Source organism: Aulonocara stuartgranti, assembly GCF_965226115.1.
Source record: "Aulonocara stuartgranti genome assembly, chromosome: 11".
Lineage (NCBI taxonomy): Eukaryota > Metazoa > Chordata > Actinopteri > Cichliformes > Cichlidae > Aulonocara > Aulonocara stuartgranti.
Genome location: NC_138947.1, coordinates 28,040,662 through 28,060,312, shown reverse-complemented (window position 1 = coordinate 28,060,312; position 19,651 = coordinate 28,040,662). Strand labels below are relative to the sequence as shown.

Sequence of the window (19,651 nt, the reverse complement as noted above, 5' to 3'; positions counted from 1 at the left end):
TCATCAGAGATCACTGTCACTGAGGTCAGGTTGGATTTTATACACAGAGGGTGTCAGGATCAGTCTGTTGAAACATTAAATTAACAGTTAGCAATGAAAACGTATTTAGGATTCGGCGATTAACTAATGTGTTTTATTCTCAAGCAGCAAAAGATTTTATTTATCTGGCCATCCATCCTTTTCCTCGTTACCTTTCTTCCTCGTCTGCCTGCTGACTCTTCTAATCTCTAAGGTTACCTCCTGTGACACTTCCACTGTCACTCATCCACTCTCCTTACCACTGAGCCAGCCAAGCAGCCTGATGTTTGAGGGATTGGTTATTTATAGCGTCACTTTCCAGTGAGGGGCCATGCAGGCTGAGAGGACGCTCCTTTCGAGCCACCACACTATTTGTGTTTACTAATACACATATGTTGTGTACTCCACCCTTTATATGATGGCCCCACACCACTGGTTATTAACTGAATAATAAAAGTACTGGTTTGGTAACCAGAAAACATCAGTTGTTCCACTCTAACTGGTAGTCTACCCTGTGCCACGCTTTACCTTTGGCGGGGTCCTGGGCTGTGAGCGCTGGCCAACGTTGCCAACAGGAAGCCAAATGGAAAAACAGATGGCAGATTGCTGGTGCTGTAAAAAAAAAGAGGAGGGATTATGGAGAATACAATAATGTGCTACTTAGAGTATCTGATGTATTTTATCATACATATGAGTCTGCATGTGCGATTACCCTGCCTCTGGCAGTCTTTCATACTGAAAAAGTCTAACTTTAGGATTGTTCTTCCTCACATATATATTTTTTATTTAAAACCAAATATTGCTACTCATTCTACATCTATTACTAGTGTTTCCATTCAGTTTGATATCATCGCCTCTGTCAGCGCGCCCCAGGGTGGCTGTGGCTACAATGTAGCTTGCCATCACCAGTGTGTGAATGTGTGCGTGAATGGGTGGATGACTGGATATGTAAAGCGCTTTGGGGTCCTTAGGGACTAGTAAAGCGCTATATAAATACAGACCATTTTACCATCATTATTAATGATCTCTGTTCCTGTTGAAAATTTGGACACTTAGGGAAATCCAGTCATAACAATCACATTCACTGTTAGAAACCTGTCAACTGCCACCTTGTGGGGAGTTTATAGAATTGCACCTGCATGGCTTAGCAGCATTGGCTCAGTACATTTAACACATGCAATGTAAAGCAGTGCCAGCATAAGAGCGTGCCAGTAAATAAACCAGTTTTACAGCCCTGTAACACTCCTCATTTGTTTATATGTCAATAAGGAGTTTATTGAACTCTATGGCAATGTTCGATGCTATGTTGTAACTATTTCCATCCATATGGACTATAAAACAGCCCAGCAGTTGCCAAGGAAATGTACATCTCTCTGAAATAATATTCAAATATTTATACATAACCTTCACATGAGTTTTGCATGGTCACAGACTATTACTGAAGAAATACCAAATCTTAATGAAATGTTAAAATGTAATTTTGTTTTGTTTTCTGCTATTCTGTATATTCTTGCATTAGTAGATATAATTGTTTTATTTTAGTATGCATAAAATAAAAAGAGAGGTTTTGGAAAGACTGATCAATGCTGCAGCCTGGTGGACATTTACTAAAACTACATCTAGTCGAACCAACATGAATGTGAAAGAAATGATCCCTGGGTTAACTATTAAGTGTATTAAACTATAATCAACATGACATCCTTTGTAGCCACTGACCTTTTTGTTGTTGTTGCTTTTCCCTACAGATGAGAAGCCTTACATCTGCAGCATGTGTGACTTTGTCGCCACAGATTCACAGGCCTATTTAACTCATGTCCGTGTCCAACATCCACCTGCCTCTAAAGATAGATCCAGCACCATTCCCAGTCCCAGCTCGGACAGAGGAACTCCCAGCAGTAATATCAAACTTAAGAAAGCGCTTCTTCATGGAGTAAACAACTCTACATCCCCTCCTGGCTACCGTTCAGCTCAGTCCACTGCACTCGATCCCAGCGTAGCACCTTTGGATCTATGTGTCAGGGCTGAGGGCATCAGGGGTATAGCCTCTTTAGCCTTGGACAAGAAAAGCCTCCCTAGCCACAAGTGCTCCTTCTGCTCTCACTCCACCCGCTACCCCGAGGTGCTCTGGATGCACCAGACTGTGGCTCACCGCATTAATGGCAATAGTTCCAATCTGGCTCCTAAATGGGCTCTTAAAACCAACTCAAAAGGCTCCAAGGACAGTTCGTTATCCTCTAGGAGACGCACAGGACCTCCACCTTTCCTGGAAGGGAAGGAGTGTCAGCCTCTCCCTTCGCTGATGCGCACCCAGCGCACACGGCCTCCAGCGTGCTCTAGCGAGGCTCTAAAAAAGCGCAAGCCAGCCAGTTATTCAGCCACACCATCATCATCTTTTGCTCCCTGTGCCTCTTCCTCAAGGGGCCCCTCTTCTAGCTTGGGCACCCAAGCTGGGAGAGTCCCAGCACGGCCAGGCAGCAGCAACATCAGACCCACGGAGGACCACACTCATCAGTCACGCTTCAGACCCAAAGTGGAAGTGTACCCACGGGGAAGCTCGCTGTCATCCTCCAGCTCCTTGGAGAAGAACACTGGCACCCCTTCACGCCCCTCAGCCCCAACTGCCGGCTCCACTACATCTTCCAGAGCTGACCGCTACTTGTTGCCCCAAGAGGGACTGGGTTTCATGCTGTCTAGCAAACACGGCCTAGCAGAGTACAGTCGAGCTAGGGGCACCCCTCATCAGCAGCTTCCTAATCCTCACAGCCAGGTTCGGGCTAACGCTACGAGGCCCAGCACCATTACCCACAGTTCAACTGCAGGACCCAACTTTGGTGCCTCGCAGGCGAAGGGTGGCGCTTTTCAGAATTCCTCCTGTCCCTCCTCATCCTCTTCTTCATTACCTTCAGAGGCTCGCAGGGAGGTAAAGCAGGAGCCAATTACCGAGACACCAGAGACGCCAAGTGACGTCCTCGGCTTCCTCAAAAACTACAGCCCTCATGAATTTGCTACCATGTACCACCGCTGGGGTGCAGCCAATGCCCTCATGGATCCTACTGGTAGGCATCAATTTATTTATTTTTATGGCTGATTTACTTTTGTTTGTGAAAATTAGCAGTGGCGTAGTCCAAGTTCTGTTTTATTGTGTTTTTATAATGCCAAACATTGGAAAAAAGCTGCACTGCAGAAAGTCCCTCATCATAAGCTCACATCCAAAATGCCCAGAGGGCCTTGGCTTTGCCAAATGTCAGGAGTATGTAGAAGAGTATTTTCCAGTGTCTGAGCAACTTTTTCAGCTGATATGATTAGAAGTGATTAAACCTGACAAGCTATCGAAGAAAAAGACACCAGCAGCCTCAAACATCCAAACTTGTAGAGCAGGCACACATATTTCTCTTTATCTCACACACTTGGCACTCCATCTGGGAGAAAGTGATCGACAGGCAAACACACACACAGTCTGATGAGGTTTTTAATAACGATGGGATCCATTAAACGAGCGCACACGTGTGCTCGCATGTTTGTGAGGCATAATGAAAGTCTTTATCTGAGGCAGCATGTGTGTCCATATGTGCCTGAAATTTTTAGATGCAAAAGGAACGTGTGTTTGTGTGTGTGTGTAGCCTCTATTTATTTATTTTTTTGTAATCGTGAAAGACGTGAGAGAACCTTTGCTACTCTCAGGTCTGCGAGGCATGCCTACTCTCCAGCTCCACTCTCCCAGAAAGCTGTCACAAACTGTTTAGGTCACGGCTCTGCCTGACGAGAGACTCGCACAGATGCGAATGGAGGGAGGAAAAACAGAGAGAGGGAACAGAAGAGGCAAAGAGAGAGATGAGACAGAATAATTACCCCACCAGCTGCTTTGGAAATGGTCATTACCGAACATCCGTATTATTTGCCCATTTTCAGTTGTGTCTCTGAGGTCAAGTGGGGCTGTGTGGAGCCAGGGGTCAAAGACAACAGCCCCAGAGCAGACGCATGACATCGCTGTCACCCGTCCAGGCGCATATCGTCACGATCTGCCTTAGCCCTTTGAGTCACATGCGATAAAGTGACCTTTTTTGAGCAACTGAGTCTTTCTCCCTTTCTCTCTGTAATATGTGCACGAGTGTGCGCGTGTCTGCTTGTGTTTTCCGTCCAGCTCTGTCTTGTCTTTCATTAGTGCGTCAGTGAGAAGGGCTGGCGGCCCAGAGTAGAAGTAGAGTATCCATAGGCCAGCAGTCGGGCTGCCAGAGACACTCTCTGTCACCTCTTCCGCATCCCTGTCCTCCTTGTTCCCGCAGCTGCCCCCCCCCACATCCCTCCCTCTCTGCCTACACACATACACAAATGTACCAGAGTTATGGGCACTTCCCAGGTATATGCCAGGCCTTAAGCTTATGGTGTTTATGCGTCCTCAGTGAAAGCACCCCTGAATCTCCGGGCCTCTTTTTTGTCAACGAGAGAGGTCCGAGGCAAGCACGCATGTGTGTTGTCATTAAGTAGACCATCCTTAAATGTCTCTCGTCCTCGTGCTGCCCCTGCATTTACATGCAACGCAGGGGGGAAAAGAAAAATCCGGCACGAGTGACGTGTCTTTGCTGCATAGCTGTCGAAATTATGAACACAGAGCGGGTTTTATGGTGAATTCCTGCTCTTTTTAACCACTTTTTAGTATGCATTCCATCTGGTTTACAAAGCACAGGCGGGCTTCTTGTCCCCTTAACAATTAATTTCCCGGTGGCGTTTTTCTTATACTGCCTCGTTATAGCTTTAGAGCTCTCATTAGATGTGGCGAGATAAAAGTTGATTGATTTTCCCGCGCTTTCCTTTTGTTGTAAATCAATTTTAAAGTAAAATCCATGTAGCGTTAAAGGCGTCGGTGAGTTCTCTGTTTAATTTTGTTTACCTAAAAGTTTCGCAGATTCTTCTCGCAGGATGTGTGCTAAAGTAGCATAGTGAACTTTGTGATTTGTGACGTCAAAGTTAATCGGTTCTTTTCCGGCAGTATAAAATTTACAAGTTCGTCCTGTTGACCCGCATTAAGCTGGCATGGCAAATTGATGGTTTTTGTCTAAATGTTTAGTTATTGAAAATAACTGCGTAAAAGCAGGACGTAACAAAAAGGCTGAAGCCAGGGAGTGTCCGTTTAGTCATGTGCCATCAAGGAAAACTGACTTACGAGCTTTGAGCGTGTGTTATCAACAAGTTGATTTCTTTTCGCGTTTTAAGGACATGAACATGTAAAGGTGAGCGGTGCATGTAATGTCGCAGTTGTTGCATTATTATGTGTGTGTCTAAATGATGCCAGTGTGTGCCACAGCCCGTGCTTCACTTTCCTCCCTTGGCCCAAGCGCGCATATATACAACTCTTATAACTCATACACATGCCAACACACACATGCGCACACACACACATACCTGACATGTGACACACGGGCAGCGGAGCGGGCACATCACAGCCGGGGCGTTTTAATTGCCTGTAATTTATGCGGTGTGTGTGCACGCTTTGTGTGTCTGGCTGTCAGCCTCTGAGATGATGCTGTGTGACAGCTGCAGTCCAGCCCCTGGAGCTAGCCGCTCATAATGACACATTAGACATACTAATGATGCCTGCGCGAGTCCACTACTGATGCTACCTACCTCCACCGCTCCAGCCAGGCTCTGCGCTTTATGTACAACCACTCACTTTCTGCCTGAATCCGACCTTTACGTCTTTAGACAAGCTGTGGAAAAACTGCCACGTGAAAATGTCTTCCTGTTTGAAATAATATGACTCTGATGTTCACTCTTGACCCATTTTATTAAAAGAAAAATCCTAAATGTAAAGCCTATGCAAACTCAGAGTATTCTTTGTCCCCTAATAGTCCATTTTCTTACACACACACACACACACACACACACACACACACACACACACACACACACACACACACACACACACACACACACACATACATATATAATATAAATTGGTGTTGTTGTTGTTTTATCTCTGTTCTAAGAATCAAAAGTTCAAATTCATTGCATTTGGCCTCCTCTAAATCCAGAATGGCTTGCAGTGGTTTTGACCTCTGGAATTTGCAGAGCCACCATTTAATCCTGTGTTTCCTCCCTCACGTGTTTGTGTGCGCAGGGATGCTGAGGTCTCTCATGCGGCAGGGACAGTATTTCTGCAATGAGTGTGGGAAGAGTTTCAGCCAACCCAGCCACCTGCGAACTCATATGAGATCCCATACAGGTAAATACAGCCATTACGCACTGGGGGAAAAAAAAAACAACCCCCAAACAGAAGCAAGTACATATTTGTCACACACGTGCTGGATCTAATGTAGAAGTGTCTAAGCCTTGGGTTAAAATCGTCTTCACTCTCACTTTTTTGAGGTGGATTTCACAACCTTTGTTTGTCACAAAAAAATTTAAACAATGAAAAAAAAAAATCTAACAAATGCACATTTGACTGTGACAAAATGTAAGGCCACTCATATGAACTAAGTATAGTGAAATCCTGTGACTGCAGTAGGGCTGCAAATGTGCTAATTGATAGTAAAAATGACAGATTAGATGCTTATTTGCACCAGTATTGACACCAACGCGGCCATCTTCGCTTCCTCAAATTGACACAACTTCACTAGTGTTTGGAATAATTGGCATTCACAATGCTAAACAACAGTGAAGCTCTCATTTTAACAACACTGAAGTACTAAAACATTTATAATAAATATTAATCTGGCCAGAGCACACCTTAACGTTACCTATTAGCAATAACCCAACAGCAGCATTAGCCGTCTGTTGGGTTCTCGTTAAGGCAGCGGCTGGGGCCTATGGCTGATGATAAAATGATAATATTAATGTGTGAGTTAGGCAAAAAATGTTATCACTCCTGCCTGTCTGTAATATTAGTAGATAGTGACAGGATAACACAATTATTTGTGTCTAAAAAGTCTTAAAATCCCAGACTGAAGCTGATAAAGTTCTGCCAGAAACTACAGAGAAGCAGTGACAGCCTACAGTACCAAATTTATGTGATTAGCAGTGGTTCCAAAACATATTGTCTTTTTTTTTTTTTTGTGCATTTTTGCATTACAGTCTTAAAATATTCATCACAGATACACACCATTTTGTTTCTGTAGTTTTCTATGTCAGTACTGAGTGTCAAAATCTAGTATCGTGACAACCCTGGACTGCAGCAAGCAAAATATACAATACATTATTCTGCTGAATGTTTGTCACATTACGACATGAGCACCATTTTTTTTTTATACACAAGTAAACAGAAAATGTGATTGTTTTCTCTAAAATAAAAAAACCAAGCTTATAACAAATGTAATATCATTTAAACCACTGAGCACAGTTAGAAATATTAATTCTTTTTAAGATATCAAATAAAGCTCTGGATCTCCAAACCCTAAACCAAAGATTATTGTTTGAAAAGTTCTCTGCTATGACTTTCTAAAGTTATACAGAGCAACTCAAAGAGGATAAATGGTGTAGTAGTCAAGGTGCAAAAACATCAGTCACAGAAACCATTAAATTACCCAAAAGTATTAGATGTTCCCAGTTTCTAGTTTCTCTCACCAGTCACTCATTCCTGTACCACCTGTGCGCACACAGATCTATCCACCCAGCAACGCCGACATGAGATATAGAGGATATATGCACAGGGATTCACATTCTCAACAATATTTCATCATCGGGCTCCCTGTACGTCCGCTCCGTCCTGGCATTCTGCAAATAAATCAAAACAGATCTTTTTGTTCAGTTGAGTGTGACAACCGGTCTGTGAGTCCTTCCCCGCCCTGGGCTGGGCAGCTGTCTCTATTTTTTAAACTGAAACATGATTTGCTCCGGATACTGACCTGTGACAAATTGTATACATTATTAATTACATGTCAATTAGAGAGATGGAATTGTGCATTCTAATGAAGCAGAACAGCATTTGTCCACGCCAGCCTTACGAATCCATTTGCATGCATCCCAGTGCCATTCACTAAACAGCTTGATTCAGACACTCCGGCTCTTCCTCTACTTTCACTTATTCCCTCTGCTTTTCATTCCCCTCCTTTCTTTCCCTTTCATTTCCTTTCCTAGATCCTTTGTCTTCTTTCTCACTTCAGTTATTTTCCTTTTTGTCTCCACATCTTGTCACCTTTGCGGTCTTTTTATCTCCTCCGTCTGTCTCATTTTGCCTTTCTCCCTATCCCTGCTTTTCCTTTATCCATAGACTCCCCCACTCTCCTCCCCCCTCTTTGATTTCTGGTTCTTTTCTTCCCTTTTCTCTCTTGTTTCTTCCTCACATTCTTTCCCTCTCCTCCTTCTCCCTTCCTCTCTTTCTTTTTAATTTTCACTTTTATTTTTTGTCCTCGCATACTCTCTTCTCCTTGGCTGCCTGATTTCCTGCCTCCTCCTCCTCCTCCTCTTCTTCTTCTCCTTTCCCTCTCCTGTCCTGTCATGTCCATCAGCCGGGCCAGCGGTGATCACAGTAGACAGTGAGATAAGTAGCTTCTTTATAGAGAGTGTGAATGATATGTGGCACAGCCAGTGATTCTAAGTGACAGAGGCCAAATGGTAAGTGATGCAGAGCTCAGCTTCCCTCCAAGCTCTATTGTAAACACACACACACACACACACACACACACACACACACACACACACACACACACACACACACAGATGCCCATGCACAGGCTCTGTAAACACTCACAGGGGCTGTAATTAATGTTGTCACCGACAGTTGTCTTCAGCATGGACGTGCACACGCACAGAAAAGGCCAGCCACCCCGAGGCCTCTATTAACATGCGTCATATTAAATCACCGACTCGCCTCCACCAGATTCCATCACCATCATCACCACCACCATCGTCGTCGTCGTCATCATCATCATCATCATCATCACCACCATCATCACTGCCAGCTCCCCTCTATTAACAAGGGTGCTGGTGTCAAAATGCTTTTTGTTTGCGTGGTGGTAGACCAAAAAAAAAAAAAAATGCTTGTGTGGATCTGGTAGAGCGTTTAACCAAATCCTCCCTCCCCCTTCCTTCCTCCTCCTCTTCCTCTCCCCCCCACCCACCCAATCCTCCTTCTCCCCCCACAGTTGGGTTTGATTTTAACGGACTCCACAGAGGTACTGACGCTCACACCACCGCTTCTGAAGCTCCCAAACAAGTATGTGGCACAATGGCTAATCACTGGGCTCGCTCATCGCTCCCGCATGTTTCTTAATGTTACTGTCTCACCTCTGCATGTGTGTGTCTGTGTCAGTCACTCAGCTTCCTAGCCTTTGTGTGTGTGTGTGTGTGTTTGTTTTTGTTTTTTTTTTGTTCATGTTTAACATTCACATGTGGCGCCCTCTGCACACGGCATTAACACCTGGCATTCTCACATGCTGCTGGATCACACCTCACGTAAGAGTGTGTATTCGCAGTTGTCTCATTGACGAGCTTCACTTTTGCTTTGAAAACAATGAGGTTTGCTCATTTGCACTAAAAGGCTGGGATACTTCAAACTAACGCCTGATTTAGATGTCTATGGGAAAACTACGCCGTAACCTGATGTGCATTTACCGAGAAATGTAACTACACATGAGATCGGAAGAGCCCGCAATGACTGAATGATGTGGAACTGCATAGGGTTAAAAAGGATTTCCAGTTACATTGTAAGTTACAACGTAGATTCCCCCGCAGCTATCTAAATCAGGCAGAAGCATTATTGGTTAAAGAACAGCGCATGCTTTTTACTTGTCATGAGATGCATTTTTCCCCCCCACATTGTCATTACAAATATCACATCCCCCTTTTTCCTCATCACACTGGAAAGGATGTGCAGGCTCTGATCTGACACATTCAGACATATACAGTTAAATCTGCATCCATGTGTAGAGGGTGAATAGCTCTGCCTGGCATTTTGGCTAACCGTACCCATACTTTGACACTTCTTTCACCTAAAATATTGAATTTAGGTGTTTTGATGTATGCATTTGAACTCAAAGGGCAGTTGCTGCTTTGCTGCAGTGCCAGACGGGCTTTGGGATTTGCAGTTTATCGGAATTTCACTGTACATTCGACACATTCACATGGGCTCATCAGCATGTTGCAATTGCAAAATGACAGCATGTAGATTCTAATGTACAAAATTGCTTCATTTGCTACAATTCAAACTTTATAAATCTTCAAGCAGCTACAATTCAGGAAAATGATCATTCCTAGCAATATCTGTTAGCAGGTATTTTGAGCATAAACGAATTTCCAGCACTAAAAGCCATCTGTTATCATGTCAGCAGATGTAACTTTACTGCTTTTATTCATCCTGATATCTTAACGGACACTGTAAACTAACTGATGCTGTTAACTGGAGTTAACAGCGGTAACATGGCAGTTTTTGCCGAGAGACTAAGAGGTTGAGATCATACGCATGGCAAGAGGACAGCAAAAAGCTTGGGTTTGCATAGAAATAATAAATCTTAAATGCCAATATACTCAACTATTCAAAGACTGTATATAAAAATGCGATAATGCCTTAATCATGCATTTCTGTTAATGGCCAGCAGAGGGCAACTCTTGTGGTTGCAAAAAAGTAGTGAAATTGTATAAAACTCAGTGAGAAAATGTCCATATTTCTGACTTGTTTTATGATTCCAGTTAGTCTTTTTCTGAAGACTCAACAGTCTGAATTGCTAGTTTCACGACTTATTTAATAAATTTTATTTATTTACTTTTTTTTAAAGTTTATTTTTAATAAATAAAAAAACAATAAAGCGGGGAATGCATCTGCAGTACCATCAGATTTACAGTCAAAGCCACTCATTGCTTCTTGTATCGGGTCTCAAAAATCACTTCAAAAAGGCAGTCCACAAACCACTGGGCAACATCACAGTATCTCCTACTTTCACCGTTCACATACAGTGTACTATAACATCTTTGTTTATGAGCAGGTGTAAATACAACAAGAACCAAGAGGATTGTGTGGAAATGAAACTGAACACAAGTAATTAATAAACTTTAAAAATTGCAGAAACGATGAGTAAGGATTGGGGTCAGTGGGAACATTGGGCTAAAGCTACTCTGCTGTGACATTCGGAGAGACCCGGGCTGTACACGCGGCACCTCCATCATAATTAATCAAGCACGCCCATGTGAACTCAGATTTAACACACACACTGTGAGTGATGGGAGCGGACGCTGCAGAGGGGTCCAATTAAATGTAGTGTTGACGCTGCTTTACGGTGCCGATAACCTTTAGTATAATTTAGTGCACCAGTCCTGTCAGTGATGTTTTCCCTCGCAGGACGGTGTCGCGGAGGTTTTCGCTTCCCCCGCACGTCTCACCCTCACCATCTTTGCAGCTGTTTTTGGGGGTTTTGAAGGGGGGGGGGGGGGGGTTCGGTGTGATTAATTATACTTTTTTGTTTTTTATCTCTCTCGCTTTCTGTCTTACACCAGCCCCCCACTCCCCCCTTCCTTTTCTCACCGTTGCGTTTCTGATGATGTATGATAACAGCTATATTTCCCTGTTTCTTCTTCTGGGAGAAGGGCGGTGCGGGAGGGGCACGGGGAGTCATTTGTTTTCCCGCTTTGATATTCTTCCATTTATCAAAATGATAATTAGGTGCAATTAAATGGCACGCTCATTTGTTTTGCTCAGGTGTGCGTTGCTTATTTTTATTTATTTTTGTTTTTTCAGAGGTGTCTGTGCCATTGTAGGTCATTCTAATTAGAAGCGAGAGTATAGGGTGCGCACAGAGTGTGTTTGAGAGGGGGTGTGTTTGTGTAGGGGGCCGCTGGGTGGCCCAGGTGATTGAGAGAAACGTATGGAGACAAAAGTGGGACTCTTTGGACAGGGGGATGTGTGGCACTCTTCTCCAGATGGCAGGAAAGGGCGAGGAACAGTTACTCCATCTGGGTCAGGATAGAGAACTTTTTAAGTGAAAATAGATTTAAAAATAAATAAATAAATAAATATGAAGGCTTCACTTAACCTACAGAGTGTTGCTGTACTTCTAGCTGGATTCCACCATGTGTCTTTGCTTATGTTTGCTTGTGTTCTCTGGCCTCCTCCCCTTCTTTTTCCATTCCCACTGCAGCAAGCCTCATCTATGCTTTGCATCATTTTTGTCTCGTATATTTAAACATCCCTGTCCTCTCTAAATTCTGTGTACGGTGTCACCTCTGGCCGCCATATGACCTTTCAACTTTGTGTGTGTGTTCCTCAGGGGAAAGGCCATTCTGTTGCCAACTCTGCCCATACCGAGCCTCTCAGAAAGGGAACTTAAAGACACATGTCCAGAGTGTCCACCATATGCCTTTTGACAACAGCCAGTACCAAGACAGGAGGAGCTTGTTACTGAGCCAGGGGGAGCGAGGAGGACCGGCTGCCAAACACCCACCAAACCCACAACAGCAACAGTAAACACCTTCAGCTGATCTGATCACAACCTGGACCAGCTTCTTACACAATCCCAAAGCCCTGTCACCGTTCCTGAAATTCACAGATCTAGACACAAGAACCTACGACTAACAGTTCACTTTTTGAGCCTTTCCTCTTCACCGTCACCCTTTAATGATGTAGAATTTTCTACATTGAAGGTTATTGTAGTTTTTTTGTTGTTGTTTTTTTTACTGTAAAAAAGCGTGTTCAAGTTGTGCTAGAAAATTTCAAAATCACAAAGACGGCCCGGAGCAGAAAAAGTCTTTTTAATAGAAATGACACCTGATGGAAATCTGCTTTAAGAAGCTGCGTGGGTCAGGTGTGCACACCTCTCACCATAGAAGAAGTGAAGAGTGAAATGCAAAGTTTCTCTTTGGCAGGGAGGCTGGACTCACCAACATTCAGTCTTTTGCTTCATTGGGTCTTCTTTATCACGAAGGTTGGCTTGTGACCTTTAAATGATTTCTGATCATGGGAGCCCTGAAAATTCGATGAGTTGCCTCTTGCTGCCATTTTTGGAGGTACCAACAAGTAAAGTTGCTGCCAGCTGCTTTACAGGAGAAGGAAAGTAAATGAGGAGAGAAACTGAACTCAGATGCAACTGCTGGCATTGTGATCGAGGACTGTGGCATTGCATGGCTGCTGTAGATGCCCCCACAAACCTTTTTTTTTTTTTTAAATTGTTTATTTTTTTTGTTCTTTTAAGCTTTATTGTACGTGAGATTTTGTGCATTTCTCAGGACACTGACCATCAACACACAGCAAGAGAAGAAAGAAGCTCTACGGTTCATCGACAACCAGCTGGCACATAGCAAGTTTGTCTCCTGTGGGCTCTGACTCAGAAGACTTGCCTCTTTCTGTCAGCGTGTGTGTGTGTGCGCGTGTGTGTGTGTGTGTGTGTGTGTGTGTGCGCGCGCGCTTGTTTAGGTGTGCTAAACTCACTCCCCTTCAGTCGACAGTGTAATGGTGCGAGTGCGGTGACCATTCTAGAGCTTGTGATTAGAAAGAGAGGGAAAGATGGAGAGAGGTAGGATAAGAAAGGGACAAAAAAGAGAGGGAACAGTAATGGAGATGTATGCTCATGAAAAAGGCAATATAAATGAGCATACCATTTTTTATGGCCCTTCAATTATTGTCCATTTAAAAGGAAGGGACTGAGTGGAGTTTTCCTCAGTAACTCGTTCATATTAGAGTGTCACCATCTCAGACTATTTGGGCTTTAAATGAGGCGGACTCCACTAAAGCAGGAAGAAAGTGGCAGGAAGAAGTCGGCTCCAGATTGCAAAGAAAAATACGGTGCTGATCATGTTAGGGGGAAGAGATGCGTCCTAAGATTTTTCCATTGCTAAAGAGCAGTTCTGAACTTTTGACCGCGCTGTCTCTTAAAAATTTCATGATGTCATCTTATGCTGGATTTAGAAAGCATAAATCTTTTGCCTTACATAAACGGTAATGGCTGAACCTTTATGCTGTCTGTTTTCTATCTGGAATCCACCATGATGCTTTGATTTTTAAAAAATAAATGCATCTTGTGCCCAACAACTCGGCATGAGCACGTCACCGGCAACAAACAGTCATACAGAAAAATGACACAAAATTACCGGCCGCCTGTCGATTGAACGTTTTCGATTGAATGATAGTCTTTTGCTTAATGAGTCAACTTCAGTTTTTTAAATATATTTTTTGAGAGGAAATGGTTTGAGTTGCAAGACTGATAAAGGATGTTATGGAAGTAACATAGGTAACGATGGGCTACATTACACAAAAATGCAAAACTGTGATAAGGAGCCTTGTAAATAGCTCATGCACTAAGCATGTTGGTATTAACACTGCAGCCAGGAAGTAGGAGAATATTTGGCCCCTAATTCCAGCTTTTACCCTCTTGTTGATTCAGAACCCATAGGCAGGCTGAATACCATCTAAGGGCCCCATTATAGCCGTCAAGCGGCACCTGACGAACGCAGAGTTGACGCCAAATTGACATCGCATCCACTGTAGCAAGCCTTCGTTCCTGCCCGTATGCGCCTCCAAGTTTCTGAAACCTGGAATGTTGTGCAGCTGCCGCCGCACCTGGATTGGAGGCAGCATCCTGTTGGATTTTACCGCTGTTTTAACGATATGTCGGCACAGAAGATCAGAGATTATACAGACAGATTTTGCAAATGTCTGAAAGGATAAGACTTAAAAATAAACAAAACAAAAACAGCTATTTCTTTGCATCTGATTTTGACATCACCTCCTATTTGTGCTGTAGTTGAGCTACTGGCTGACACCTATTATTCAGCGGGTACATGCACTGTAACAGCAAGCGACCAACTTGACGTCTATGATGGGGCCTTAATAACCGAAGAAAGCAGCAGTGCAAGTGCATTCTTTTTTTTTTCCCTTTGCAAAGTAGTGTGACCGTTTTTAAACTTGTTCAAATGTTCAAAGTCACGACTGGGCCTGCCGTTCCTTCCTGTCCCCAGTCTTCGTACTAAGTCCCCGGCCATTCTTAGTGGACAGACGTGACCGTGATGTTAATCTTCTCGTGTTAGGATTTAAAGCTGTGCCTTTAATGGTTTTATTTTAAAGATAAAGTGGGCACATAATGAAACGTATCCACCATCCTGTGTAACAGTGTGTTTATTGGACCGACAATGCAGAGCTGATTAGGTTACCAGAACATTTAAGCAGAGCCTATCCCCTGGGCTGTCAGTCTGATTCTTTGAATGGTGATATGACGCTTTGCATTCGAGGGGGTCAGAGAAAGAGTAGGCAGAGGTGAGGAGGTCAGCCTATCAGAGAGTTCATGAGTAAATACACAAGGTGGAGACACTGAATTGTAGAGCTGTCACAGCCTTAACACAGGTGTGTGTGTGTGTGTGTGTGTGTGTGTGTGTGTGTGTGTGTGTGTGTGTGTGTGTGTGTGTGTGTGTGCGCGCGTGTGCGCGTGCATTTCAAACCTCTTTATACTGTATTAGAGGTTGACTAAACTTCCCGTGTACTACAGCCTCCGTCTCGATGCTTTCTATATTATCCTACCTCCTGTAATGAAAGCATGCTAACATTTATTGGCTGATGTCAAGCAGGGCTGTTTGTTTTACTTGTCCTTCACCTTTAAAATAGCCCCCAGGATTGAATACGCCATGCCCAGCATGTAGGGGAAGAGGAGAAGTAAAGCAAAGCAGCTCAAGACTCTGAAGAAGAGTAAAGCAGTCGGTTTCTCTGATTCAAAATTCACACCAGTTGTAGATGACGGAGCTTACAGAGTACTGTATTTTCCATCTATTTTGAGACCTCAGTAGTTTTTACGCAAATGTGTGATGAAACAGTTGTTATGCCATTGGGTTGTTTAGTTATGCATACAATATCGTGTGCTTGAATCGGACTAATAATGCACAAACGTGTATGTTGAAGGTGTGGTTAGTGAAAATACTTGAAATGGATTCTCTAGCCTTTGAGGTAGGGTAGTACTAATACCAATGTTGTACAGAAGTCCCTTTAAGATAAATTCCTCAGCTATGAATTTGTACTCCGAAGTGTGACTTAGAAAAACTATGAAGCAGGAGTAAGTGTAATATAAAGTGTATATCTCTAATCTCTTAAACTCTTACCAAACCCTTTATATACAGCGGTAGAAACCAAATGGCATTACTAGTGCACTTAGACTAGGTTAGTGCTTTAACCATTCTTATTTTGTCCAGTTCTAGCTAAGGTTTCTTTGAGAATGTCTTTTTAACGGTGCCGGCTAACACTTTTCTTTTCATTTCTTTTTTGGGGCTTTTATTTTGTTAGAATGATTCTATAGATATGAATGCAAAATGATTTGTTCTGTGACTGCTGTGTGGTACAGCTTTTTAGCTACGTTTCCTCAAGGGAGGTTTGATAATGCTAGGCGCAGCAGTGCTTATTTTTTCATAAAGATGTAAAAGTGTGTTTTTAGTCTATTTGCTAAACTGTAGGATTTGTTGAGTAGCTAGTCATGGTTTGCCCTCCCAGAGGGGCTGGCAGGTGTTTCTTTTTTCTCTTTGGTTGGGTTTGTTTTACATGCCTCTTAAGTTGTATTATTTGTGTCCGTATTCATATTTCTTTTTTTAAATTTGTTATGAACTCGATGATTAATTTACCTTAGAAGACATTATTCCAGATGTATTTGGTTGATATCTGTATTTATTATCACTTCAAAACAGGATAAGAGGACAGAAGCAGACAGGAGTGTTTGTTTTAATTCGATTTTTCCGGGTTGTTTTTATACTGTGTAGTTTTCAAGCCAGCAAGCCGATGTGAAAGCTCTACCTCGTCTGAGCCATTCTCAGTTCTGTTATACTTTTGTACATCATTTCAAAAAGATGTAATGTCATGTCCACAATAAAGACACACAAAATGACACCTGTTGGCACCGTTTTATCTTTTCTTCACTTGTTTGTTTTAAATTTACCTCAGCCAGCGTGACTGAGCGAGTCCAAGTTTAGATGAAAAAGCTTCACACGTTCACAGTTTTTAAGATTTCATTTTTCTCGGTTACTTACGCCGCCTGTGTGTGAATGTCACCTAGAACCGTGCAGCCCGTTGTCTTTGAATACTGACGGTAACATTTTGTGTTTGTTCATTTTCCATCACACGAATTATTCTCATCACGATCACTCCTGTCACTGTCAGCTATCGACTAGAATTTTACCATGTTGTCAACAGTGACGCAGCATCACGATGTACATCATGATGCGGTGAAGAACAGCTTGCTGCCATAAATTGCTTTTCCACAGGCTAAACAGTCAGATGAGAATCAGAGGGGATATGTAGACTCAGAACATTAAGATCTTTCAGCTCGACAGTTGCGCTAATCTCAACGACACACCTATTCGCTTGTTTAGTGATCGTATATCAGCCCTGTGTCTGGGTGTCAAACCTGAGGTCTGGTTGCACAAGACTCCAATCTGATCCACCAGACGGCTTTGGAAAATATGAATGAGGACATAAATTTTATACTTTTAACTTTATTTTTGTAGGTTTTGCAGCTTTTCTTTCTAATAAGAAAGTAATAAGTAATAGATAGTAATAAACAATTAATTAATTGAATAACATAAATTTTTCACTATCTACTGTAGATATTTATCAGTTTTATAGTGTGCAAAAAAGAAAAAACACATATTTTCTGTCAATCAATGCATTTTTTTCCATGTTACTTGCACTTCTTTTTCTCGTGTTTGAAAATGTAAAGTTAAACTTCTTTACACTAATGGAAAGAGGAGTTTTACTGGTCCGGTCCACATCAAAGTGGGCTATATATGGCCTACAGTCACTGGTCTACAGCGTTGTTTGAAGCCATTGCAATACTTTCGTCTTATTTTATTTATTAGAAACAAGTCGCCCCCGGTATCTTCGGCTTTTTGTTCACACAACTCGTGTTCCTCACAAGTTTTTGAAGCCTTACAGTGCACACTATAGCCCAGGGGTTCATTATGTCCCGGACGCCAAATATTTGAAGGCTTTAGAAAAGAATAGCTGACTTTCAGTGTAGATGTTAAGCTTAGGGACAGAATATTTTTTTCATAGCGAGTAATCTGAAACACACAGCAACATATTCGTGACTAACCTCGTGTTGTGGATGTTCTCATCTCAGACGTTCCATCTGCTGAAGTTTCCTCCATTTATCGAGTCTTTTTCCTGCAATAGGCCTCTGCCCATCGGACATGCTCAACATGAACTTTACTTCCTCACCCTCATCCTATGTCTCCCCTGTGCTAAAGGGTTTCTATTAGCCTAAATATAGCTCTGTAGTTTCCCACAAGTTAGCACGTCATATGCCACTTAGCCCCACTTCACTAATCCTCCAAATATTGCTGTTATTTAGTTTTCCTTGTCCAAAATTACAAAGAGGTTTACATTTATATTTTTACAAAATACTTCAGTCAGACTTCAGTATATCATTGTTAGGTGGAAACTAGGAAGATAATGTCTAACTTCACCAAACCTTGTCAATCATGGATATTTAAAATCCATGACTGTATTTTAAAAATGTCCACACGGGTCATATAAACTGAAAGAATGTGGACCGTTTTATAACTCACAGTGGTGCCCTAGTGTTTGTTTGCTTTTAGGAACCTGAGGAGCGTTTGGACCGAGTAATGGCTAATGACATGACAGGCAGATAAAGTTTGAAGACTGCATCCTGCAGGGCTCTTTGATGCTGTTGCATGATGTGTGCTGATCATTTATAGAACAGATGCTACAAAATGAGGCTTACACTGTATCAATCAAGTGACTACACTGGCTGTTTATGTGCAAGCATCAATTCTATATGTAAAATTAGACCAGCCTTCTGGGGTTTTTTTTTAAAATATATCTTACATGAGGTGTGTGTTAATTTTACACAGAATCTTTTCATGACGTGTTTATATATTTTCAGTCACCCGTACTTTTCTCATTTCAGAAAACGACTCCAGCATTTCTTTTGCCAACACCAGATGGTGGTTGTTTAATAACTGCATATAGTTTACTGCAGATGTAAATGTTTAGTTGCCTGGGTTACATGAAAATTTAGCATTTACAGGTAGCAAAGTGGTGTGGTGCTGGTTAGCACCACCACATCACAGCAAGAAGATCCTTGGTTCAAATCTGTGGTTTCAATCACTTTGGAAAACTGGAAGATAATGGATATATATATATATATATATATATATATATATATATATATATATATATATATATAAATAACACGTATGCATAACTAGTGTTCAGAATAAAAGCCTTTACAGCCTGGCACCAATTTAACTGGTCTGATGAATAGCTGGGTCTAATTAATCTGGATTATGTTGCTGCTTCATCATGATGTAGATGCTCCTTCAGCTGTAATTGCACCATGACAACACATGTGACATAACTGTAGACATCCTTACTCATGCTGTTTAATGTCATACGTGATAAAATCTCCAAATTTGCTACAGAAGTTTGAATAAAACTCTTGTGCTGCTCGACTACGAATAAAGTCCAGTTTCTCTAACAGACCTATTTTGTTTCTGATTGAGCTCTGCATACGACTCCATTGCCTGCAGAAGAAAGTGAACGTGCCCATGCGTCGTGAAGATCAGGTGAAAACAGATCAGACCTGAGCCACCCTGCAAGCTGTTCCCTTTCATATCATATGACACGTTTGATGGATCGGGACTTTGATGTTCGTCTGGGCCCAGTTTCCACCTTGATGTCCATGTGTGGCCTTGCAGTTGAAGTCGAGCTGCCAAGCAACGG

The 19,651-nt window shown here is 42.4% G+C and overlaps 1 protein-coding gene across 7 annotated transcripts in view; it reads left to right on the top strand.

Annotated features, from left to right (window-relative positions):
* Positions 1 to 16,795, top strand: part of LOC309717137 (zinc finger protein 516-like) — a 66,140-nt gene extending 49,345 nt beyond the window's left edge. For 5 of the 7 annotated variants that reach the window (XM_082551450.1, XM_082551447.1, XM_082551446.1 and 2 more), the window contains exons 3-5: positions 1,764 to 3,074; positions 6,134 to 6,238; positions 12,210 to 16,795. In XM_082551450.1, coding sequence (XP_082407576.1) covers positions 1,764 to 3,074; positions 6,134 to 6,238; positions 12,210 to 12,406 — 1,613 coding nt within the window. In that variant the 3' untranslated portion in view covers positions 12,407 to 16,795. Of the gene's footprint in view, positions 1 to 1,763; positions 3,075 to 6,133; positions 6,239 to 8,731; positions 8,994 to 9,095; positions 9,167 to 12,209 lie in introns of those variants that run through there. The other 2 variants (XM_082551451.1, XM_082551452.1) reach the window with 2 other exon arrangements.
* The last annotated feature ends 2,856 nt before the right edge of the window (positions 16,796 to 19,651 follow it).